General features: G+C 39.1%; 1 protein-coding gene across 1 annotated transcript in view; it reads right to left on the reverse strand.

The window, feature by feature from the left end:
• Slco4c1 (solute carrier organic anion transporter family member 4C1) overlaps nucleotides 1-26,138 on the reverse strand; it is a 49,176-nt gene that overhangs the window by 6,638 nt on the left and 16,400 nt on the right. The window contains exons 3-10 of the mRNA XM_032904132.1: nucleotides 18,374-18,553; nucleotides 16,242-16,338; nucleotides 14,719-14,840; nucleotides 12,749-12,867; nucleotides 11,321-11,465; nucleotides 10,753-10,948; nucleotides 5,992-6,145; nucleotides 2,866-3,056 (exon numbers count right to left, since the gene is read on the reverse strand). Coding sequence (XP_032760023.1) covers nucleotides 2,866-3,056; nucleotides 5,992-6,145; nucleotides 10,753-10,948; nucleotides 11,321-11,465; nucleotides 12,749-12,867; nucleotides 14,719-14,840; nucleotides 16,242-16,338; nucleotides 18,374-18,553 — 1,204 coding nt within the window. The remainder of the gene's footprint in view (nucleotides 1-2,865; nucleotides 3,057-5,991; nucleotides 6,146-10,752; nucleotides 10,949-11,320; nucleotides 11,466-12,748; nucleotides 12,868-14,718; nucleotides 14,841-16,241; nucleotides 16,339-18,373; nucleotides 18,554-26,138) is intronic.

A 26,138-nucleotide genomic window follows, 5' to 3' on the forward strand; every position in this document is an offset into this window, starting at 1 on the left:
CGGCATGAAACAGTGTGGAAAACAATATCAAAATCAGTAGTCATGAACAAATGTTCATCAAAAATGTTCATCAAGACCACAGGAGAAGCCATCTTGCTCCATTTAGTTCATTTCTTATGATAACATGAAACAAAATGCTCTTGAGGAAATGGGGAAAAGCAAACCAGTTTAAACTACTAGAAGGAAACAGCTGATAACACACAGACAGACAGCAGTTTCTCAGAGAAGTTAAAATCATAAGTAAAACGTGAGCCAGCACAATGTCAAAGGTCGCTGCCCTTCTCGTTGACTGAAGTCATTAACAAGAGTTAAGCTATCGAACAAGTCAATCATCAGATGAATGGACAGAGAAAATGTGGCATGTGATATTATACCACACGAGGAGAGGGAAGTCTCGCCATGTGTAGAGCACGAATGAGCTTACAGTATGTCGTCCTGAGATAAAACAGACAAAAATCAAAGTACTGTATACTTGCGTGCTCTCACTCATACATGCATCCTGAAGCACCAGCTTTATTAGAAAGTAAAGGATAGAGAGAGGGCAGGCTGGTAAGAGAGCTCAGTAGGTAAAGATGCCCGCTGCCAAGAGCAGTCACCCAAGTTCAATTCCCAGGACAACAGGAGTGAAGGGGAAAACTGACTCTTGACACATTCCATGGTGTAGGATGATGTCATACAGGTGTCGGCAGGTACAAGATAGAATGAGGCCTGTCATTGGATGAGAAGGAAGGATGGGCGGGAGAAAAGTTTTAGAGAGAGGAGGAGACTGGATCGAGAGAGAAGCCCCCAGGAGAACATGGAGGCAGATGTTAAGATTCCTCTCTGCACATTTACAGGTTGTTATGAATATTCTTAAGGGATGGACGTGTACAGGGCTTTGTGTGTCTAGATGAGCAAATTATATCTTATCAAGTGGATCAGAGGTAACTGTGATGTGTGTTCTTTCATGTGGCGATTGAAGTTCAAGAGAGTATGTGGTGGCTGGAGACACTAGGCCACCACGGAATTGGGATGTACATTTCTGGCAACCTGCCTTGGGAACTGGATGGGTAGAGAGACTGTTGCCAGGCTCAGAGAAGCCATCGGCAGTGTGATATGGGATGGAGCAAAGCGGGTGAGAGGCTTTGCTGACTGAGATGAAGATGTCTTGGGGTATCACAGTGCTGGATTTAGTGCACGGTAAAAGATAGCCATTATTTTAATTTTACAGCAACACCATGGTATATGTGCACACGTATAATATTATAAAAATTTAAGATCGTTTTGAGGTGTATAGAGAAAAGTCATAATTACAGGAGGCCAAAGTCAAACGAATGGTTCAATTCTTGCAAAGGTTGCAGAGTTTTGACTGTGCAGGTTAAATTCTGGAGATGGAATGCATAGTGTGTCGGCCATATTGGACATAAAGGCAGAAGAGTCTCAACTGCATAGCAAGTTCAAGGCCAGCCTGGCCTATGTAAGACCCTGCATTAACCGCTGATCCTCCCCACCCCCAAACTTGTGTTATATATTTGAAATTTGCTATGAGTGGATGTTACTCATTCTTACTACGTGTGTACATACACATTAAAAATGACCTGAGAGATGGTGAATTATCTTGTGGTAATAATTTTATATCATATACGTATTTCAGTATATTTAATAGTAACACATATAGCTTTAATCAAGTAGTTATTGCAATGTATCTTGATGTCAATTAAAATAAGCTAGCATTTGTACCAACCCCCCTCCCTTTTGGGCAGGGATTACAGGCATGTAACACTATACTCCTGCTAAAAAACTTAGTGTGCGTGTGCGTGTGCGTGTGCGTGTGCGTGTGTGTGTGTGTGTGTGTGTGTATTAGTATCACTGTTAAATAATCTTCAAGTACTATTACTTCTTTTACCATTGAGACTGAAATCATACAGACCAGATAGGGATATAAAGTGAGGAGAGAGAAAACAGTTTCTGGATTCAATAATAGTAAGAGTTCTTTCTTTAATGACTGCTCAATGACAATAACGTCTGACATCACCACAAAGGAAAGGCATGTGAGATAGAGACAAGATGACTCTTCTTTCTAAACAAGTGGATAAGCCAGGCACAAGCCTGTAATTCCAGCACCTAGGAGCCTAAAACAGAAAAAGAGTAACTTCAGGTTCAAGGCCAGCCTGTGCTCAATACTGAAATGTTATCTAAAACTCCAAAGCACCAAAAAAACTACAAGAACAAAGAACCAAGCACTTAAAGAGGCAGTTATATAATCTAAATTACGTTTCTCTTTGCTAAATACCTCTAGGTCTCAGGGAGAGCAATGCTAACATTTAATATCATTAACAATGATATACCTTCCACTTATTAAAGGTATGAATGATAGTGGGTGAATACTGAAAATCAATGTGCTAAGAAAGAGAAAGGCCCGGCACTTGTTTGGAAAGAGGCAGAAAACTGTCAGGTGGAAGGTAAACTCCTGTACAGCGGCATTAAAGGGGGAAAAACCCCAATAAGCAGAAACCTCAGCTGATGCCGAGAGGACAGCTAGCTTCTGAGTGTTTTGTAGGGAGCTGATTTGCCAGCACCTACTTCTCAACTGAGAAAAGAAGACTGATTATGGCAGAAGACTTCCACACAACTTCCAGTTTCCAGATCACACAAGTCACATGGGAAACCCGCAGAGGGACTAATGCCAAACGCTTGCCACATAGGCAAACAGTAAGGCTTTTCCTACGTTAGTTTCTTTAAACTGCAGGCACCTGGACCTCTATGGAGTCTGAGAACTCGAGGTGCACCAGGAAGGTGTTGCTTAAATCAATGAAAGCCTCCTTGAACCTCCAAGTTCACAACATACATTTCTAGGAAATGCAAGTTGTGGGGGGCAATGCTTACCTTAATATGGACACAGTTATGGGGGTACCTGCCATAAAGGTAAAAATCACAGTGATGAAGAAGATGCCGAGAAATATGGGCAGGTTTGAACACTGAGTTTTACATTTTCCAGCTCTTGCTTCAAAATCAGGGCTTTCTGCAGTAGAAGTGATGTCAACTTTCCTTTCAATACAGGAACAATTATAATATACCTGAAATTTAAACACAAAAAATGTCAAAGTCGTTGTACGCTTTGAAAATGCCTTTTGTATCATCTTGTCACTGTCTAGTGTGACAGCCAGTAGTGCTGAGAGCCATTAACCCTTGTAAGAAGTGAAGCAAATTGTAACAAGCCACATATACGCAGTACCTGTGCTTGACTTTATGGCTGTTACTCCAACTTGTAGCCTATTATCGGCTCATGACATAAAACAACTTGACAGGGATCTACGAGTTACACCCTTTCTCGTGTTCTGCATACATTACTTTCAGTAGACCATAATTGCCCAGATAATGTCTTCCTTCTATCTCCTCTTTTCCATGACAGGGGGCACAGAGGCATCCACGCTGGCAATCTCATTATGTGCGCTAGTTCGAAAGAACAAACACTATAATTTTGATAAGTGCCAAGATAAAATTACCTTGTATGCACAACTTTAACAAAATGCTGCTTCTAACAGCAACATTTTCTGAACTTTTGATCTACCTTACAGAAGGCAAGTTATCCTTTTTATAACATGTTAATGATAGCAAAGGAGGAGTTGCTATAAAAAGCATATCGGTTATTTCTCATATACTTATATATAGGCATAGATGTATGGCTATACGATCATAATATTGTGAAAGGTAATGACCAAGAAAGATCATGTTTTATCCAAATAGAAAGACGATCACTTATTTAGAAACTTTATTAAGTCCTAAAGGCATTGTATATCTCAATTTTTATCTTTAACGTAAACTTTTTATGTATTGAGATGGGAAGTCAAAGAAAGCAGTGTTTTCAGGGTTTCTAGGATAGATTCTTTCTCTGTATTAAAGCAATTGTAATACCAGTGGTGCTGGTTTGGGAAGAGCTAATATGCAAATGATGCTCTAACATGTGTTCTTATATAAGAACACTCAAATATACATTTAAAAATTAAGTCATTCATCCTGAACACTTTAAAATTTTTTGACACTCATTTACTGTGGGCAAGTGAATCTGGTGTGTCACAAAACACATTCAGAGGCAAGGAGACAACTATTGAGAGTCTTATCCCTCCACCATGTGGGCTCTGGGATTCGGTTATTCATGTTTAACTGCATGCACCTGCCCTTTGAGGCATGTTAGACACCTTAAGATAAGAAACCGACTACAGTATTCTGTCACACTTTCATTAAAAAAACTCAAGTAAGAGATGTGACAGAGCTCTCAGCCAATGTCAGTTTTGTATTTTGGTCACTGACAGAAAATATTATTTATTTTGAGGGAAAAAGCACAAGCATTTTATCATGTGTATTTTATCATGAAATAGCTCCTAAGAAAAGTGTGTCTTGGGCTGGAGAGATGGTTAAGAGTCTGTGTTGCTCTTGCAGGAGTCGGGATCAATTCCTGTACCCACATGGTGGCTCACAACTTTCTGCAACTTCAGTTCCAGGGAATCTAGTATCTTCTTCGCTTCCTCAGGCAATAGGTACACACATGGTAGACTTTCCAACTACAGGGAAATACTAGTCACTCACCCCTACCTTATAGGTAGTTCTTACTCTATATTGGTGCCAAGCTCACTTGTAGGACTTTTATTCCTGACAACTGATGTACTACTACATTTTGTCAAGGTTCTTGAAAGCAAAGCCTTCCAACTTAAGTAGAGTAAACAACCATCCATTTAATGACTGAAATCTTAAGCTCTCTGACATTGGTTTTTCTCTTTTCATTTTCAGACAAGCCCTCACCGTGTTAACTAGAGTGGCTTCAGACTCAGAGACCTGCCTCCTGAATGTTGGAAAATAGGCAAAATTTATGTCAACACTGTAGTAATTTATTCTCCTGTAGTAATTGTTGTCTCCAAAGCCTACTGCCTATGTCTGCTAACCTAGGCCTTGTCCTTGAAACTTCTAGACTCTATGTAATCTTAATCTGGGCCTAGAATGTTTTCTGCCTCTGAGACTTACTGCTGAATAAGCTCCTCCCTTCCTACTTCTCTCTGATCTTTTACTCACTGACTAAACTCCGCTATACTGACTTAAACTCTCCTCCAAGCTGACTAATTCAATCTGGCTTTTGACTGAATGACTCTTTCTCATTCTCTGGCTTGTTCTATCTCCGTCTGTAGCTTGTTCTTTCTCCACCCTGTCTCTGTACAACCGTTCCAGTAAAACTGCTTCCTTTCCTTCTGCCTCTTAGTGCTGTTCTCTCCGTTTTCTCTTACTCCTGAGAATTGTGCAGATCCTATTCTGTCCAGTCTTTCTCTGATTCGTCACTTTGTCTGCCACTCAACGAGGCACCACTTTCAAACATGGTTGCTTCCTTGTACAAACTAGCTTTAGCTCCATTGTTTGGGATTAAAGGTGCGTGCTAAGGGTTGAGCCACACCACAACTAGAAAGAGCTTTCTTCAGTCGATAGCCAAATTTCAGAGTTTACAGTGCGATCAAATATCCTGCCACACAACACATGCAGTATACAACATAGGCCACGATGGGATGGAATCCCATGGCTCAAACATGAAAGGAAAGCACACTGCCTGCTAAGATAGTTACTGGGTTTGTCTGAAATTATTTAATTATATTAAAAAGAAATTTCTAAGCAAATTGATAGAAATTAAAAGTAAATTTATATTTGAAACTGAGTTAATGATTTGGATGTTTTACAATGTATCCATGGTGTGTGAAATTTAAAAATTAGTCAGTTTCATCATATTGCTGAATAGTAACCATGTTCTCATAATCATGCTCTCATAATGGAGAAACACCAAAAATATAAAATGGTAATATAATTGCCACACTGAGTTCGGCAAGAATTGCCTGAGACATGAAGGATTGGGTCTGAAGAGGCCAGGGTTGTGAAACTGGGAATGGAAAGTAAACTGAGGGAAAAGACAGAATTGCTCACTAGGAGACTCAAGACAATAATCATATTCATTGGAGTAAAAGGAAACATGGCTACCTTTGGTTTCCTGTTTGAAACTGAGTTTAAACAACCTGCAAAGCAGGGAGAAAAATACTGGACTCCATCACTTCCACAGAGCGGGTAATAATAGGATCTCAAACAATTGCAATTAGCATTGCAAGGTGCAGTCAGATTCCCCATCTCTCCTGTTCTGTAAATAAGAAAAGATAGATAAGGTGAGATTTTCTTCAACGGAATGCCTTGGGAACAACTCAAAAGCAGTTGCATTTCGCCTTTGTATCATTTAGTTAGCTGCTCAACATGTTAGTACTAAATGCATAGAGCATAATGTCTGCTTTTCCATGAGACTTAGCATACACTAACCTACATCCAGCCATAGACTGAAGTGTTCTCCTTACTCAACACAAAGCCTAATTATCACTGTGTCACACACATTGTTGACTGCATGCATGGGTGAGGCACTGGGGAAGCACACTTGATTAGGGTAAGCCTTTCAGAGGAACGGTGTCAAATAAGACAAAAGAAAACCGGATTGAATATCTCAGTAAATATCGGGGTTTTGTGGCAGCAAACAGCTCTTGTCTCTACAGATTATTCATCAGGTGAGCAGCAGTTTCCCCTGCTCTTACCAACAGTTGCAAGTAGCTTTTTCTTTAATTGTGGCAAGGGAAAGGTTGTTAGACATTTGCAAACACCTTTGAAAGGTGGACAACTTTTAAAAAAAACAAATAAGTGAATAAAATCATGATGTTTAATCTATGAATATAGTAATAAAATCTCTTTCTTTGCCAAAAGTAAATTTCCTAATTTCAGACTTGGTGAAATTTTGATTATCTCTTCTCTTCCTGTCTGTGAGAAGTCCTAATACCATGCAAAGAAGTCCTAATATAAATGGTCATCGAGGTTCCAATATAAAGGCTTACATCAATCAAAGAGGAATCCCAGTGCCTTGCCTATTCATCCATTCAACAATGTGTCTGAAGCAGGTGATAAGTAAGCCTTGTATTGACTAAAGTGAGCAGGAAACTGAGCAACATAACATCAATCTTCAACGACTTGAGTCCCTGGAGAGAGGTAGGTTCATTGTATCCTAATCTACTCACCTACTGATATCTACAGGTGCATTTTAGAAACTCCAAGGCAGGACAACTCATATGAGGGAAAGTTTGAAAAGGGGAAACCTGAGAAGCTAGCTCCTAAGTGAGTCTTAAAGGTGAGCAAAATTTAGCCAGACAGTGGGTAATTAGAAAAGGAACTATGGAACAAGAGAAATGGAAATGGTATTTGAAACAGAAAATGCAAAGGTATGTTCTTATAAGAAGTCAAGATCCAGTTGCCTCAGGGGCCTTGTTAAAATCAATGACTGTTTATTGTACAAATACATGTTACATTCAACAATGATATTGTCAAAAGCTCATCAAAAACATTTTCTTATGCACATGGTATTTATGAATGTGTGTATACATGCATCTGTGTAGGTGCACTTGGGGGCATGTGAAACGGTTAATGTTGAGTATCTTTCTTGGTTACCTTTTTAATTGAAACAGGATCTCTCACTAACCCTAGAGATCTCTGATACAGGCTGGTCTAGCTAGCCAGCTCTGGGGAGCTACAGTCTCCATCGTCCAAGTGATGGAATTAGATGCTCATCCAGCATAACCATGGGTTCTCACACTAGCTCAGCAAGCATTTCTCCTCTAAAGTTACAAGGAGTATGAGCTTGTGGGAAAGAGACCAGTCATAACACCCAACAAAAGCGATCAGAATATAAAGAGAAACTGAAATACAACATGATTATAAGAAAGGTTAGAGAAAACTTTGGAACACAGAATAGTAATATTTGTTTACTGATAGATGGTGAAGCACCACTTCAAGGAATTCAAAGGCACTCCTACTATTTAGCAGAGGAGAACCCAATTCTGAGGAAGAGGTAACCATTATGGCTTTATACATATTAAGAGTCTCAAGTTATTGGACAAGTAATCAATGGCTAGAAATCTTAATAACCATTTTCATCCATATTTAACAGAAATCATGATAACGACAAGATTTGCCACACAAAGTATAAACTTAGCCTTCTGTTTGATACCATTGCACACATTGCAAAATCTAACTATAACATGCACACAATCTCACACTGTTTTAAGTAAGTTTACAATTTTGTGTTGGACTGTATTTGTGGCTATGCACTGGGGCTGGATACACCTGATAGAGACAAGTGGAGGTCTTTGGAGGTAGCTTACTTCATGATTACATAGTGAATTTCAGATATGTAATCATAAACAGAGTGGTAGCAACATAACTGAAGGAGCAAACCAGAGGCAGGGAAAAGAAAAAAAAGCATTATTCTTGCAACCATAAGTCAATACTTCCTTGGGAGGTAAAATATGTAAACCAGTGGAAACATCAAAGTATTCGAATATAATATTTCAAACTGGAAAATAATGGTACTTAAGAAGTAGGCAAAGAAGTTTGTGAGGGAGGTAGAAAATAGAAAACCAGTCAGCATGCGGTAAAAGGAAATGGAAATCAAAGACTAGACTTTAGGATACTAGAAAGATTGCAGAGGGATACGGGCCCCAAGTAGGATGGCCTGAGCCCATATATTAGGAGAGAACCAACTCCCACAAGCTGTTTTGATTTCCATGCACATATACATACAAATAAGTTAGTAAGTGGAAAAAATTGTAAGCAATCTGTTCTGAGTGGAGTATCTTCTTATGTAGCTAGCCATGCCCTACATGCTGCCACGTGTCCTTGCAATCAATAGAAAGGAAACTAGAGAAATATAATCCTTGCAACTCAAACTAGTACTAAAAATTACATCATCATTTTTCCAACACTTAATTGTCATATTATACCCAGGCACATTTTGAAAATATTCAAAATGTAAGATGGCATTATGTAAAACACAGCAAGAACAATAAAAAAAAATCATATTACCTGTCATCAGTCAACTGATCAATCTGAATTTTATACAAATTTGCCATGTGATGGAAAAGAAATTATTAGTAGAGAACTTGTAAGTGCTTGTGAAATATTTTCTTCCTTCCTTCCTTCCTTTTTATTATTTTTCCTTCCATGATAAGGTCTCTTTAAGTAATCCTGACTGTCCTGGGACTTGCTAAGTAGGCCAGGCTGGCCTCGAACTCTCACAGATTCACTTACCTCTGCCCCTCTGCCTCCAAAGTGCTGGATGAAACATATGCCACCACACCTGGCTTGGCAGGTGTATTTTCAACATTTCCAGATATTTTCATTTCCTATTTCCAGGAGTGTAATTCAAATTCCCCTCAAACTGGTGGCTGAAAGTGGCCTTTATTTCTGATATCATCTATACACTTCAGTGGTGTGTGTCTCCCCCTCCCCCCACAGTGCCTCCTTCTCTCCTCTCCCACAGTGATGCATCCTCTCTTCTTTTCCTCCTTCGTAGCTCCTTAAGATTTTTAAACTTAAAAACTTTAAGTATTCAGGTCACAAGTCTTTCCTACTTGCAGCCAAATAAAATTTGACAGACCTCCTTTAGTGACTGCTACAGAACTTTCTAGAGCTCCAGTTTCATAACCCATTGTTCAGTTGGTGTTCTGTTTTCCCGGTGTCTGTTTTAGAGTCAGAGTTTACTGTCTCTGTAAGAGGAAGCATGAAGGTGTTTGGACTAAATGTAATGGAGCTTAACCAAACACTGATTTGGAACACTTGGCATCATATTAACACAAAGGAAAGACAGACATGTGCACACCTACAAATCAGTGTTGTTGTTATTGGCAAACTTTCCTAAAGAAATTTAGTGTCATGTGAATGTATGACACAAAACTATGGAATATCATTCTTGGAGTGGCGCCTGCCTCAGAAGTCACACACATAAACAGTGAAAGAAAACACAGTGGAAGTTGCCTGTCTGATCTACCGCTGCTGGTATAGAACTTCATACAAAACAAACCTCACCAAAAAAATGGGTTAGAGGGGGAAACTTGTCTGCAGGACAGAATAAGAAGTTATTTGCTTCTCTGAAGTAAACATAAACTTCAACAGGAATAGAACAATCAGGATGGTACAGGTTTCAGGTTTACTTGAATGTATTTTCTGTATAGTTTCAACCCAAACAAGATGAATTCATCATAAATATTAACTCTCATTTTTAAATATTTAAGTTAATAGGAAAGCAGAATGTTAAATTCTTCCTAGGATGTTGCCATAGTCGGCTCTTTGTAGCTATAACAAAATATCCAAGGTGAACAATTAAAAGTAATGAAAGGATTGCTTGAGGATAGGGAAGAGTAGTGGAGGTCCAAGCAAAGAGAAGCAGGACCTGCTTGGCCTCTGATGGTAGAGGAAGTTATCAAAGGATGGATTGAGACGACAAGCTAGCTGAACTGCTTCTTAGAAAACATTAATCCTGAATCTGGGGGTTCCTAGTCATTTCCTTTCCTCCAATCACCATTTGTACATAGATCTGGGGATTGTTTTTACCAGACGAGCTTTGGGGGAATACATTCAAACTCTACCAAATATGAATCCTTACAAGAGAAACTCTCTGTAATATTCTATTCCTCTTTCAATCCCTGAGCCAAACACATTACCCATAATCTGCTTCCTTGCTGAACACCCACAGCATTCGAGATGGCACAAAATATTCAAATTAAAGCAAACAAAACACAAGACAAAGTCCCACTGAGACGAAGGGTGTCTAAATGTTCTAAAAAGGCAATTCCTAATCACGTACATTGAGAGAGGAAATACTTGCAAATACACACATAATCTCTGACATGAATATAAAAAGCAATGAAGTATATTTACCCATTATATGATTCAGACACACCAGCAAATGGCCCATTTTCACATTTTGCATAAATAAATACAAAACTCAGCATAAGTGCTACTCCAGATGTACATAACGCAAACTTCATTGTATTTTTACACTTCATTTTGAATTTTGAAACAAGAACACCACCTAAGATTTGACCAAGAGCAGCTCCAGGAATTAAAACAGCCCCTAATGAAAAGTAAAATAATGAAAAACACACAATTATGCTCTGTAACTCATACCAACAGCTGGAAAACATCAAAACCAGCATCACCACAGCTTCCAGATAAAAACATTTCCCTGACATACATACACACACATGCACAAAAAAAATGCCATCAATACAGGCAGGGCAAGGTTAATCAACTTAAGTGTTAGTTAATATAGTCTTAGTTCAGTTTGGTCTGTCGTAAGTTGATACAGAACACTGATTTCAGAGAATCAAAAACTTCTACCAAAAAATTTTTAACTTGTGGGCTATCCAAAAGGATGCACTATCCTAATTAAAACAACGTGCTACATAGAATCAGTGCACTATGTAGTTTTTCAGAAGTCTTTTACCTCCAAGTGTCGCCGCAAAGCTCGATGTCAATCCAAATTGATTTTCTATAAATTTAGGTAAAAACGTGGCAAATCCCGTGGTAACTAATGCTTCAGAAGTAGTTGATAGAACTAAACATATAAAGACTGTATTCCTCATCAAATTCTAAGGGAAAAATACAATTCAAATGAACATCTGTGATTACAGTGCAAAGTGTAGCATTGAAGTACAAGTTGAAATACAAACATTTAAACTACAGTATTCCTTCAGGCAGGAAAATATAATTATGGTTAATGGACACACACACACACAAACACACACACACACGCACAGAGAGAGAGAGAGAGAGAGAGAGAGAGAGAGAGAGACAGAGAGAGACAGAGACAGAGACAGAGAGAGACAGAGAGAGACAGAGAAAGAGACAGAGAAAGAGACAGAGAAAGAGACAGAGAGAGAGACAGAGAGAGAGACAGAAGAGGACATTTGTTTGTGAAGTACCTAGAGATTTGATAAATGCCCTTATTGCCCTCAAGAGCCCAGCAGAGGAGGTAAAAGCCCATTTGGAAAGGCTCCATGTTCTTAGATTATTGTAGATGTCTATATTATAAACGCACCTCTTACCAGATGATATAAAATATATGTAGATTCCTGTATCCACTAAATGGGGAACTTGAAACTTATCATGAACAAGTATTGTTTCATAATTAAAGTAATTAAGAACCTTAAATACAACATTAAGTAACCTTACATAGGTATCTACACTGCCAGTTCTTTCATAATATTAAGGTATATGCCTATCAAATTTCCAGACCTCACGGATAGAGGACCACAATGGTTGTGTAGTGGTGAGCACAGCTGCCTGCTAAGGATAGATGAAACCTGAACCCACACAAGGGAGGAGTACAAACACAGCACTTCTCAACTCTCCACAGAAAGAGGAAATACTAACCTGAAACCACTGAGACTAAGGAGGGTGATCCAAACGGAAGGTGGCTTAAAGACAGCCAAATTTAGTGACAACTGACCAACGGATGACATAAGGGAATTAGCACGGGATTGAAAGGTACATGCTAATGAGGAGCCACTGAATGCACTGCCAGTGCAGTAAATCATGCTTTTTCAGTTATTCTATTGCGGAGCTCAGAGGGCAATGAAAGTTAATCAGAAAAGTTACATGGAAAAGCATCAGCAGGAATAGATAAGAAAATGAGTTATAAAATGATTCCAGTGTACACCATTTACTTATATGTGTAAGAACTGTGTTCCTATGAGACAGGTTAACACACACACACACACACACACACACACACACACACACACACACAGACACACACACACACACAGAGAGAGAGAGAGAGAGAGAGAGAGAGAGAGGAAGGAGAGAGAGGAGGGAGAGAGAGAGAGAGAGAGAGAGAGAGAGAGAGAGAGAGAGATTGATTCTATTTTACCTTTACAGCAGTTGGAAAATCTTTAATACTTTTCCCAAAATTTTCATCCATATGTTGGAAGGAAGTACTATTATTTTGATGAGTCTGGGAAGTTTTGCCAGCTTGAATTTTTGCTGTCCCTAGGGAGAGGGATAGTAAATGTGCGTGTTTTACTATTTAATCAGTTTTTTAAAATATGCTTACCCTTTAATTGATATAAGTTCTATGGGTATGTAAATTCCACTAGAATTCAGTTTTTTTTTCCTTCTGGTAATTGAGAGGCCAAAACATACTCCATCTTAAGATCAGCCTCCATCAAAAAAAAAAAAAAAAAAAAAAAAAGGCCTGACATTTGGCCCGAGCTGAACCTAAGCTGCACCCAAATACCAGGACTGACCCCCACGCTTGTCCTTGGCGGAGTCACTCCCGAGCTACTTCCTAGTAACAGTTAATCAAAATTAATCTGATTGTTTCAGATGTACTTCAGACCGTTCGTGATTGTATAAGTCTTACTTACAGCAGTCATTTAATTGGATGCTTGCAAGGATGGCCCACCCCCTCACTTGCTTCCATTTTCTATAAAACCTTGTCCTGATGAGAGTTCAGGGATGTTTCGCCAAACAGTCCTGCGGGTCAGCGGTAACTCAAGATCATAAGTCAAAGACCCTAATGTGATTATATTGGAAAGGGCTCGTTGGTGGTCTTTTGGGGTTCACAAACACTTCCTGGTACAACATCATAAAATTCTATAAATACTTATGCTTGTAATCAAGCTGTGCTAAGGGCTAGTATTCATTAACACTCATGAATGATGCCTAGGTATGGTGGCTCTGGTCTATAATCTCAGCAGGATCTTCCAAGAAGACTGGCATGAAGCTGTGGCCAGAATCAGCCTGGGCTGAGACCTTTGTCCAAAGATTAAAAAGGAAAAAAATAATACCCGCTCACAAATGAAGTTCCCATCTGTCTACATATTAATGTATAGTCAAAGAATTTTAATTTAATGACACAGTTTTGCTACAAACATACTTTCTCTTTTCATTCGAAGTATCCTCACAGTCTTTGTTTATTTAGCAATGTTGTTTGACAGTCTTTATAGGTTAAAATCTATATGTGGCCATTCTTCTTTGTTTGCTAAAACAATAAAAAAGCAAGTGCTCGGAAGAGGAGGTAATTTCTGCTGTCTGTAATCATGGCCCTTTATTTCAAACCATAGCTCTGTGAAGAGGTCTGAGGAAAGCATCCTTATAGGGCTTTACAATGGGATAGCCTAGGAGGAAGACACCAATGAGTTCACCTGGTTCCAGTACGTCAGGTGTCTTTGGTCGAGTTCTGCCTCTTCCACATACCTCTACCCACCTCACACACCTCAACACACCTCCATATACGTTCATTCACTTCCAAAATCTTTGTTGCAAATGGCAATGAAAATAGGTAAATACCTTCCAATTTGAGAAAAATGCTTTAGAAGCAGGATCTCATAAGGAATGAATATTCATTTCTACTGAGATTTTTTTCATACTGTCTAGTATTGAAATATGGTTGACAAATCAATATGTGGCAGAATTGAAAGAGTAAGTAGCAGGACAGTTTATAATGATTAGCTTGAATGATTTCACAAACATTGGTCCTTGAAATTACTAACTCCATATGAAGTAATCTGAAGTAATAGTTTATGTAATAGGTTACTAGTAATAGTAATAGTTTTGTGTCTTGTATGTATATAAGGCAAGAATTACAATAAAACACAAGGACAGTTTTAGTAAAGCACAGTACATTGTAATCATTAAATATAGTGCAAATTCATGAATATTAATATATTATTACTGAATATATTTCTCAGAAGTTAGATTTCAAAACTTTGTACTGGCAAGCATGAACAGATATCTATGACATGAACAGAGTGATTCTAGCATTCTTATTGATCATCTTAAAAACAACTGACCTAGACATACAGTAAAGCTCTCTGAAATTCAAGGAGATGGATTTACCTGGTAAATGCTTTGGAAAACAGGAGAAAGGCATTATCAAAGACCAAGCAAAGAGCCAAGCTAAAAGGAATCCAATCCACCAAGCCCCCAACCACCGGGGATCATCCTCAGTCAGATCTGAACTATAAAGATAGGGGGGGAAAAAGAGTTATAACTCATTCAGTATTATTTAGAGATCAGTCATAACAATCACATGTCTTGTAATTCAGGTGCAAAGTCTAGGCTCTTACTGTATCTAAAATTGTAAGGAAGCCATCACAATGAGTCAAATAACGTGCAGCCATACAAGTATAATAAGATCTAAGAATAATGGTCCAGAAAGCATCATAAAACGGCAACCATGGGAGAACAGAGAGATGACTCAGTGGTTAAGTGCATTGGCTGCTCTGGCAGAGGACCTGGGTTTGATTCTCAGCACCAAGATGGTGACTCACAAACACCTGTAACTCTAGTTCCTCTTCTGACCTCTGCTGGCACTAGACTTGCAGACGGTGCACAGCCACATAGGCAAGCAAAATATTCATACACAGAGAATAAAAGTAAATAAGTCTTTTAAAATGCAGCAAGTACAGAATCATGGTTTAAAATTTTTAGTGAATATAAATATGACAAATCCTTAAAAACATATAGAATGTCAGTGTGTTATTTTTTTGTTTTTTGTTTCTGTTTTTGTTTTCAGAGCTGAGGACCGAACCCAGGGCTTTGTGCTTGCTAGGCAAGCGCTCTACCACTGAGCTAAATTCCCAACCCCCCTCAATGTGTTATTTATCTTTCTCTTTTTCATTTACTGCAGCAGACTAAATATATGAAACAGCAAATCACTGGTCTATGCTAAAAGTCTCAAGTACTTGGAGATCTTTCTCTAAATCATTATTTTTAAAACTTTATGATATTTTCATATTTTAATGTCAGTAAATCCCACCCTCCGACATAACACTCTGAAAGACTTTCCCTATTGTTAAAATGCATGATCTTAAAAGCTGACTATCCTCTCCCATAGACTGTCCTGTTGAACATAATTATCTGCAGAACTGAGTAGGATAATACATAATATTATACCTAACACCAAATGTGAGGTATAAAATATAAATATTGGATCAATAATATTTATCATCATTATTTGACTTCCTCAGTAACAAATGCAACACGGTCTTTATTTTTTCATAATATCATCAGAGGTATCAGAAGACTTACTCTCATTCAGATATTTTTAAAATGATTCATATTTTCTATCTGCAACTAAATCTACTGAGAAGCTAATTTACTACATTCTTATTGTTCAATGACACAAAGGGTATATAAAGTCTTTTTTATAAATCACCAGTGATTCTATTGGACATCCCTATTCATGAATAAATACATTATTATGCTAAAAGACCCTGGAAGCAAGGCAGACACAGTGGGTGTCAAATAGTGCACACTGTTTGATTTCCTGAAATCCTTCACTGCATTCTGAATGAGAAATGAGACTCACTTTACTGCAATAGAATAAAAAATGAGAAGAAAAACAAATAGTGCCTTGCCTTTGTCCCATAGCAACATCAATGTACATTGTCAACAGCTGTCCTCCCAACACATAGCCAATGGCTGGGCCTAGGATTGACATAGAATAGCCAATACCTACGGAAAGATCAACGGCATTAGGAATAACCATATAAACAGCTTTGCTCAATTGTAACAGCAGGAAAGAAATACATTCTACTAAAGGACATTGTTAATGATTACACTTATATCAAAATTATAGTACACACACACACACACACACACACACACAGAGAGAGAACTATATGGTTAACAGTTATGTCAAGGTGCCTAAAATTAATATCTCACTATAGAACTACTTGATTATAATTATAATAGTTAAAATAAGCCCATAATTACAAATCCATGTACATTGCATAACTAACTAATGGCGAGATGGAGCATGTTCTGTTTTCCTTTTAGCGATAATCATTGCTTACAATCTCATGGAAGAGTACAAGGGAAAGAAGCCTTTGCACTCCTCAGCCTCGGAAGAAGCTCTCCTCATTTCACTCCACAGCAGATTCTAACACCTAGATCTGCTGATGGGTTGAGTTGGTGTTTGGTTGACTGATTTTGCTTTGTTTTATTTTTCAGACGTGGTTTCTCTGTGTAACCCTGGGTGTCCTGGAACTCACCCTGTAGACCAGGCTGTCCTGGAACTCAGAGATCCACCTGTCTCTACCTCCCAAGGGCTGGGATTAAAGGCATGCACCACCATTGCCCAGTGATAAGTCAATTTGGAAAGCAACCCATTTACTATTAGACACTATTCCTCGTGATTTCTCTCACTTTTACTAACAGTAGGGGAAGCAGCTTATTTCTGGCTATGAGAGATTTAAAATATTGTCACAAGGAACAGAGTATTTGCAAAATGAAATTTGCCGTATTGACATCATCTACATTTTTTATTTGCTGCTAAATTTCTTATGTATACACATGCAAACACACACACACAAACACACACACACACACACACACACACACATGAAACAATTTTTTCCCCAAACTAAACATACATCAATGGCAAAAGGACTTAGGTACCTATTAGATCAAGTCTCTACTATAAAGGTGACTCAAGGTAATATCAAAAGTTGTATTAATCTGTCAGGTATGTTAAAATACACAATACCCATGTTTCTATACTTAGAAAATAGTCTAAAGCAACCTTAAGTATATAATGTATCAGCGGATGCATATAAAATATCAGGTACAAAATTGTTTGTGGGCAGAAAAACATGACTTAAAAATGCTAAAAATGGGCTGGATATTGCTGTTTGTGTCTTTATTCCCACAAGGCAGAAACAGGAGAATCTCTGAGTTTGAGGCCAACTGTCCCAAGCTATCCAAGGGCTACCTGGTTAGATGCTGTCTCAATCCTCCCCCCAAAATGCTAGAAATTAGTGATTTGTAAATTTTGGGGGCAATAGACTATATTTCAATATTTCCAATATTCAATATTTTCAATATTAGAAGTGTCAATAATCACTTCTAAGATGCTTCATAACTTTTGTAAAGATGTAAACATAATTACAGAAGCTTCTTTGTTGGGATATTCTCAACAGTCAGGGCTTAGCCACGTATGCTGACTTGCAGCCACCATACCAAAGAATCCTGTTATACAGTAATACACAGACAAACCTGGGTGCCAGTAATTTCCAAAACATTTAGACACAGGCCTTCTATAGTCTCGTGCTAGATTTCAAAGAAAGAATTAGAGAAAAGAATGGCTTTGAAATGAAAAATTCCATGGCGTTTTGGGTTTGTTTGTTTGTCTTTGTTTTTTGATAATCTCTTATCCCACCCTTATAAGATATAAGAAACCTTTATACTCTGAGAAAAATCCCCTGGAGTTTATATAATCAAGGCAGAAGCTGCTGACCTGGTTCCTTCTATTCAGGGATGTATGGTATTTCAGAATGGAGCACCATAAAACTATTACTCATCCCAGTAACTGAATTGACAGCACAGTAAACAGGTAAACACAGTACAATCCTAAATGAAATGCCTGTGGCATTACCACTGACTTGGTTTTGTTTGCTTGTCTTTTTTCTTTTAGCAAAAGGAACGGAAACCACCCGAGGTAAGCTGTTTACGCACTCTGCTTACGAAATGATACCAAGAGTTTACTCACCGATATATAGAGAAGATTTGTGTGTGGGCACAGAATCATCAATGAAGGCCGTGCCCAGGGTGTAGAGCGGAGTTCCTCCAGTCCCCAGCAGCAGTTGTCCCAGGACAAAGACATAGAAGTAGTTAGAAAGCAGAGAGGTTGAAGAAGCACATCTGGTGCTGTTCCTTGTTAAGCAGGTATCTTTAGTGGGGAAAAACATGAATTTAAAGTTTAGCTAACAGTGTAAATGTTTATTTACAAATTACATTCACCTATGATGCCTTTTCCAAATGCTTCATTTTTATTGCATTTAAAACACTCAAAGGAGCAGAGGGAGATTGTAACCCCACAGGAAGAACAACATCCCCTGGCCTGACCACCCAGTGCTCCCAGAGACTAGACCACCACCGAGGAGTGTATAGGGATGGATCCATGACTCCAGATAGATAGATAGCAGAGGATGGCCTTGCCTGACAGCAATGGGAGAGGAGGCCCTTGGTCCTGTGGAAGTTTGGGGAACTGTAGGGGGTTGCTGGAGCGGTAGGGTGGGAGAGGGTGAGTGGGTGGGTGAGGGAGCACCCTCATGGAGGCAAAAGGGAGGGGGAGAGTGTGGATCTGGGATGCGGGGGTTTCTGAAGGGGTAACCAGGAGGTGGGATATCATTTTAGATGCAAACAAATGGAGTCATTGATAATAAAAAATAAACATCTAAGTTACTTGAGAAAATTTAGGAGTTACTATCAAGCCAAAATTTAGAGTATAAAGAAATATTACTTAAGGTTTGGATCTAAAAATTTTGTAGGTAACCAAATTCAAGAAGATGAAGGGCTGTAAAATGCTTTTATCTTCTGAGTTAAGAGGTCAATATGTAGGTTTTTGAGCTCACAGAAATGTTGTGAAAGAAAAAACAAACTAGAAATAAAAGGGCAAACTACTAGAAACAAAACAGGTAAAGGGAAGTAAGGACTGGAGGATTTACGAGGACAAAAAATACACTTGACAAATATGGATAAGTAAGAAAGATGTCGAACCCTAAGACCATGAAAACTGGAGTCACACAGTAGTAGCCAGCACTTGTTTGTCATGCAGAGGACCCAGGTCCATTTCACAGCACACACATGGCAGCTCACAAGGGCCTCTTCTGACCTCCCCCGGCACCAGGCATGTTTGCAGTTTCCAGTCATACAAGCAGGCAGAACACACACGCAGAGAAAATATGAAATAATTTTCCAAACTTTTAAAAGACGCAAAAGGCAAGACAGCAAGTTAGAGATAGGAAAATCATACAAAAGCAACCAAACAAATGCGTGATCAATGGGGATAAGAAAATATGGACATTCCAAAGTAAACGAATATAAGTTTATCATCGTGAGGATGTAGACAACCATCATAGACAATTCCGATGCAGAATTTCCAACGTGAAAAACCCAGGTAAAAGCTAATTTTTTTTTTAAGATTTATTTATTTTATTTATATGTGTACACCACTACTGTCTTCAGACACACCAGAAGAGGGCGTCGGATCCCATTACAGGTGGTTGTGAGCCACCATGTGGTTGCTGGGAATTGAACTCAGGACCTCAGGAAGAGCAGTCAGTGCTCTTAACTGCTGAGCCATCTCTCCAGCCCAGCTAATGGGTTTTTAAGTGAACAGGCATAAACCGTCACTTCTGCAGAGAGAGGGAAAAATGAGTAGGTGTGTAGCCAATTCCAGAGAGGCAGTAAAGAAATAGCATGTTAACCAATCAAAGATAATCTGAATCTGATTCGTACATTTTATTCTCAAATTTTTCTTCGAGTATAAACCTATTTTAATATATTTAAAATAGAATGAGCCTTCAATGGGGAAAAAAGAAAGATTTGAAACATCTTAAGAGAAGCGGGGTAGGAAGGCTCTATTGAGGTTCATTAATGGAAACCATTTTCCTTCTGTAACCCACAGTTAAGTTTTGTGTTTGTTTTCATTTTGGTTTTATGAGACAAGTTTCTCTGTAGCTGAGTCCCAGCTGTCCTAGAGCTACCGTAGACCAGGCTGCCCTTGTGAGTGCTGGGATTAAAGACATGTGCCACCACACTTGACATGCAGTTTTATTTTTAATTTTTCTTGAATTATCTTTAATTTATTCTGTTACATAATTTGGAGAGAGAGAGAGAGAGAGAGAGAGAGAGAGAGAGAGAGAGAGAGAGAGAGAGAGAGAGAGAAACACGAGAGGGAGAGGAGACCTAAGTTGTATCACTCTAGGTTGAGCCATGACATTCCAAGCTGACCCAAATATTACAAGGTTATAAAAACTACAGTCATCTCCTCCTGCAAGAGGTAATCTGTCTGAGTTCATCAATCACTGTGTAGCTAAATTAAATAGATGGAAGGATCAACCTTACTCAGCGTGTGTAGACCCCCAAGCCTGTGAGTCTGTGCAGTTATTTACAGACCTCACTGTTCTGCCTGCCCACTCTTTTTTCTAAGTTCTCACTGAGGAAGCAATGTGTTTCACATACCGTTGTTTACATACAAACTGAAATCTGAAGCCTACCAGACTCGACACTCAGGAGTTCTCACTCACTTCTACCATGGAGCTGCACACAAACTTCTATTGCCCTGCTTTCCTGGCCTCTACCAGAGCCAAGACTGTCTCTTTGCCTTTTCTCTCTTCTTCCTCCAGGAAGCTGTTGGGATTTATGGGTTGCTTCCTAGTTGCTTTTCTTTTATAGTCCTATAAATGGTCTTTAAGTTTTCACTTGCCTCCATTTTCAAATGCCTTTTCTCAACAAGACTAAGAACTAGCAAAAGGGACCCATGTTCCACAAACAACTAACTCAGGGATGAAAGGTAGATGCTAAATGCTAATTATGATCATTATATATTATACACACGTCTTTAATTGTCACACTACATTCCATTAATTTGTATGGCCTTGCATTAAACGGTTAAATAAACAGAAACGACATGCAATTTAACAATAACCACAAGAGGGAGCTCCCATATAGTTTATGAATTATGAAAAGCAGAGCAGGTAAAATAACCAACTTTTCTGTAATAAAGCAGTGAGTGGTCAGTCCTACCTGTTAATATTCGACATATATTACTCAGTATTAATATTTACACAAGCGAATTGGCACTCATGCTCAGTCCAACCATTACCACAAACCCCCAATAAACTCCCCAGGCTCCAACTGCTGCTCAGGTCCATTAAGGCCAGGGAGTTGCTCTAATACCCTAGAGGCTAAGCCGTGGCTTTCTCCTTTGCTCATGCTATAGCGGGAAGAGAAAGGATGGCCACCAGTGTGTGACTAGCATACTACTCTTCCAGACCAAGCTTCCAGTGAGAATTCTGGAGAGCAAAGCTCTGGACTGAAGGGCAGACTGCAAAGGGTAGTTGTCAAAAGAAAGCAAGACACCTTAATTACCATAGCAGGTACTTCAAGGTAAGTAATTTTAAACAAAAGCTGCCCCATTTCCGCCCTCTTTGTTTGAACTTAGTAGTGTGTGAATGTGTTTTCTTCCTGCCTCTCAACTTTCCACCCTCTAACTAGAGCTGGGAAAGAAAGGAGAAACACTGTTGAATTTCTTTAGATCTGACCTTCCCAAGTCATATAGTATCTTCAGGTCACTCCCACACTCCCATCCCGTAATCCCATTTTGCTTATCCTATTACCAGTATTTCAAGCATGCCTTTAAACACGTGATAGACAAAACTAAAAAGAATTTCTGATCTTACGCATGCGGGTCCCTCGCAGCACCTGGCAGGAACCAGAGGCCCTTTTCACTAAGGGCAGCTGGTGATGGGGCCCTAGAAAAAGATGCAGGAACAATGCTTCTTTGCCTGACCTCAGGAGTCACCCTCCCGCATCCAAGTTAAGGGCTCTGCCTGTAACAGGAGAAGACCCAGGTGCAGGGCGCCCGCAGAACCTTCCCATACTGCAACATTTCTACACTGCAGGTCGAGTCGGAACAGCTTACTAGGAATCCCAAATGCCTACCTACCTTTGTAAAAAACTAAAATCTGAGAGCCTATGCCGGAACAGCCCGCCTGTCTAGGATGTCAACCTGGCTGCTGTTTCCTCTGAGAACCTGACCCCAATCTGGTCCACGAGTGGAATTTTTAAAAAGGGGAGATGCCACTACATCTAAAGAAACTGATCACATAAGAAAACAGGCACAGGGAACCTACACGACCCGAGATGGTGACCCGAAACAATGAGACGGAACACCCAAAGACAATTTAAGACATAGAAGCGGGGGAGGGGTGGTATGGGGTATAGGGGGTTTCCGGAGGAGAAACCAGGAAAGGGGATGACATGTGAAATGTAAATAAAGAGAAATATCCAATTTAGAAAATAAAAAAGAAACTGACACTCAATAATCAATAGGAATGTAAATATGTAGATTTCGTTTCTTCGTAAGAAGGTGGTTGGGATAGTCATATCACTAACCCTAGCTCTGGTTGACTGCTATATGCACACATGTTTGGATGACTGCAACCTTGCAAAGCATAACTGTACACTGCATGTCTCAAGAATCCAATAATTTCGGGACACAAAGGTAGATACAGGTTGTTGGGTGTTTTGTTCCTCCATTCTTAGAACAATGTAACCAATGAGTTAATAATATTAATGGGAAAAAATTAATAGGACAAAGTTTCACACTATATGGTCTTCATGTACCTAAATTATTCTTTTTGTCTCCACTAATATTCAAAGTGGCTTAGGATACACTTCGGAAAAACTACTAGTTAAAAGCGAGACCCAGATATAAGTAAAGGAAATAGTCTGAAATATTTTAATTACTTCAATTTAGCTTGACTACAGACATGTTTAATTCTTAGCCTAAGATTGTACACCGAATTATCTAACACTTTAAATTACTTTTTACATGTATTGATTTGAACCCATTACATTCATGATACCGACTGTTTTTCCTTTTATAATTACTTTGTATGTGATCATGTGTGTGTAGTGTGTACACACTTGGGGAGCATGGAGAGCAGGGATGCAGGTAAAGACTAGAGGAAGACATCAGGTGACCTGCCCCATCACTCTCCACTTTATTTCCTTGAAACAGATCTCAGGATCTCTCACTGAACCTAGAACTGGATTGGCAGTCAGCAAGTTCGAGTAATTGTTCTGTCTCTAACTCTCAGGGAACTAGGGTTAAAACCCAATGATGACCACATCTTGTTTTTTACATGAGTGATAGGATTTGAACTCTGGTCCGCATGTTTAAGTAGGAAGTATTCTTACTTTTTGAGCTAACTGCCCAGATTACTTGATTAATCTCTAATCATTTTGTCAGTGGCTAGACCAAGGATTGTTACGATTCAAATATCACCAGCAAGACGAGGAATATGGTTGAATGCTTACCTAGCACTCTCAAAACCAATGGTTCAATTTTTAGCATAAAAAAGTTTGGTATTTTTCTTGATAGAATCTTTATGAAAATGCCTCGAATTTCCATCCCAAAATATAGAAGTTACCTACAGACATGCTTCCTTTCTATTTTAATTACAAGACACAGTCGTATAGGCCGGGGGAAATAGTAATACAAAATAAAGACAAATGGTTGCTATTTCACAAGGACAAACAAAATTACTTTCCCTCATTTCCCTAGGAAACCCTGCCAGAAGTTGCCTATTTCCACCCACTCTTCAACAAACGCAGCAGCCAGCATCTGGTACAGAAAGAACTTTAACTTATTTTTCTTCCCACTGAAACCTGGTAGCCATATACAAAGTCTAATAGATGCCTGATGAGTTAGAGGGCGTTTCTGAACTCCAAGTTCTGCTAAGTGTTAGCGTTAGAGCATAGTCTGTAAGGCACACAAGAACACTGTGTCAAGATCCCAGAAGCTGAGTCCTAGAAATTCAACTGCTACAGTAGACTCATAGTTTGTCCTTTATCTTCTGGCATGCATGCATGCTACTAGTTGCTTTCAGTGCATCATATCCAATGAGCTTAACACCGTCAATATTGAAGGCCAATGTGACATTCTATGCCATGAAGTGATCATGGCTTTGGAACTATTGTTATTAGATAATGAATGATCATTTGGTATGGAGGGATCTCCAGTGCACTGCATTATGTTAAGATGTGTCAGTGACCCTTCTCTGGAGTAGAAGAAGCATCTTTCTACTCTCTAGTAGCTGTATTCAAAGACATTTACATGTGTGGCTAATTATCTACAACAGAATGTTATGGCAAAGATCGTGAGAATTTACATAATACTGAGATAATCCGATGTTGATGCTCATGGACTGGTTCATAAAGTCTCGATGTAGTAGGAGAGAAATGACTCCAGCAAGCTGTATCTCTGGCCTCCACACGCTTGCACGCTCTACACACACCCGTACCCACACACTGAAAATAAATAAATAAGGTACAGTAAACACTTTCAGGAACAAAAGACTTTGTAATCAATGGGTGATAATGGTGTGGCTGTATTCCCCCTACAGAACAGCAAACCTTCCCTGACTTTGTAAATGACAAAGAATTGTATCACATGTGTAAGAGAGCACCAAAAGCTTCCAGAAAAGATACCAAGTATGGGGTTGGAGCTGCAACAAGTCCCATCACCTGCTAGTGCTTCCAATGACCGACAGTTGCTTCTCATTACTTTGTCCTGAGTGAGTTTGTACTGGACAACTACGTATCAAAGAGTGATAATATTTTAGCTATCATTCCTAAGTCCTTCAAACCACTGCTGATGTTGTTGAGTTATTCATTCTCCATAGGATATAGAGCGTGAATGTAAAAAGCCTGAATATTTCTATTCCCTTGTTAGCGGTTTCAAAAAGAAATGGTATTGGAACTGTCCGTCACAGATTTGGGAGACTACACATCTTCTCCAATTCTAGTCTGCCTTCCCCATTGCAGTGACTCTGGGCCGATGAACCCATTTAGGCTTTTGATGGGATAAAATGTTAAGAATTTGTGTTAGATAAAAGATTCAGATTTGTCTTTTTCATGAGAGTTACAATTTTTTTTTCTACTTAGATACTCAGCGCACCTCTTGAAACCATTTTGGGAAAGTGGGCCAACTTAGCTTCTGAAGGTTGACCTTATTTTGAATCTAAGATGGGAGCAGGTAGACGGGGAGCATTCAGAGCAATGAGCATTCATTAGATCTTCTATGAATTTTATTTTTGCAAAAGCAAAATTTACTCTAAAAGTGTGTTTTGAAGTGAGATTTAATAGCAATGGCTTTCTGTGTTAGTTCTATTAATTAGACTTTATAAGGCCACATATCCTTTAACCCTGAGAAGCAACCCTTATGACTTCTGCATGGCTGAAAGACTGATCTGGAAATAATGGAAATGATGCAGAATAACAGCCTAATAATTCATACATTTGCATGACCTACATATTATAATAATGAGTTAAGAGTTGATGGAAGTACAAAAAAGTGAGAATGTCAAGATTAGCAGATAGACAAAAAAAAATGTAATTATAAACTATCCCAGTGCATGGCAAATATAGCAATAAACAAGGCGATCTGTTCCTGGGGCCAGCGATCTCATCTTCTAGCAAAGGCAAGGCTAGTCTTTAACAAATGGAACGCTCCAGAGCTTTCCTCCAATGCGAATGCAGTAGAAATCAGTACTGCCAAAGTCCAAACACCAGCAGCCACAGAGGCCTGAGAATGAGAACAGATTACCCTATCCTATCCCCTGAACTGCTTTTAGAAGTAGGACTGAAACCCAACAGGCCCGTTTCTATAATACGTTGCTGAGTGCGCTTTCTTGGGGCAACAATGGAGTTAAGCGACTCTAGCAGACGGAACAGACCTAAGG

Source organism: Rattus rattus, chromosome 5 (assembly GCF_011064425.1).
Source record: "Rattus rattus isolate New Zealand chromosome 5, Rrattus_CSIRO_v1, whole genome shotgun sequence".
NCBI classification, from domain to species: Eukaryota; Metazoa; Chordata; class Mammalia; order Rodentia; family Muridae; genus Rattus; species Rattus rattus.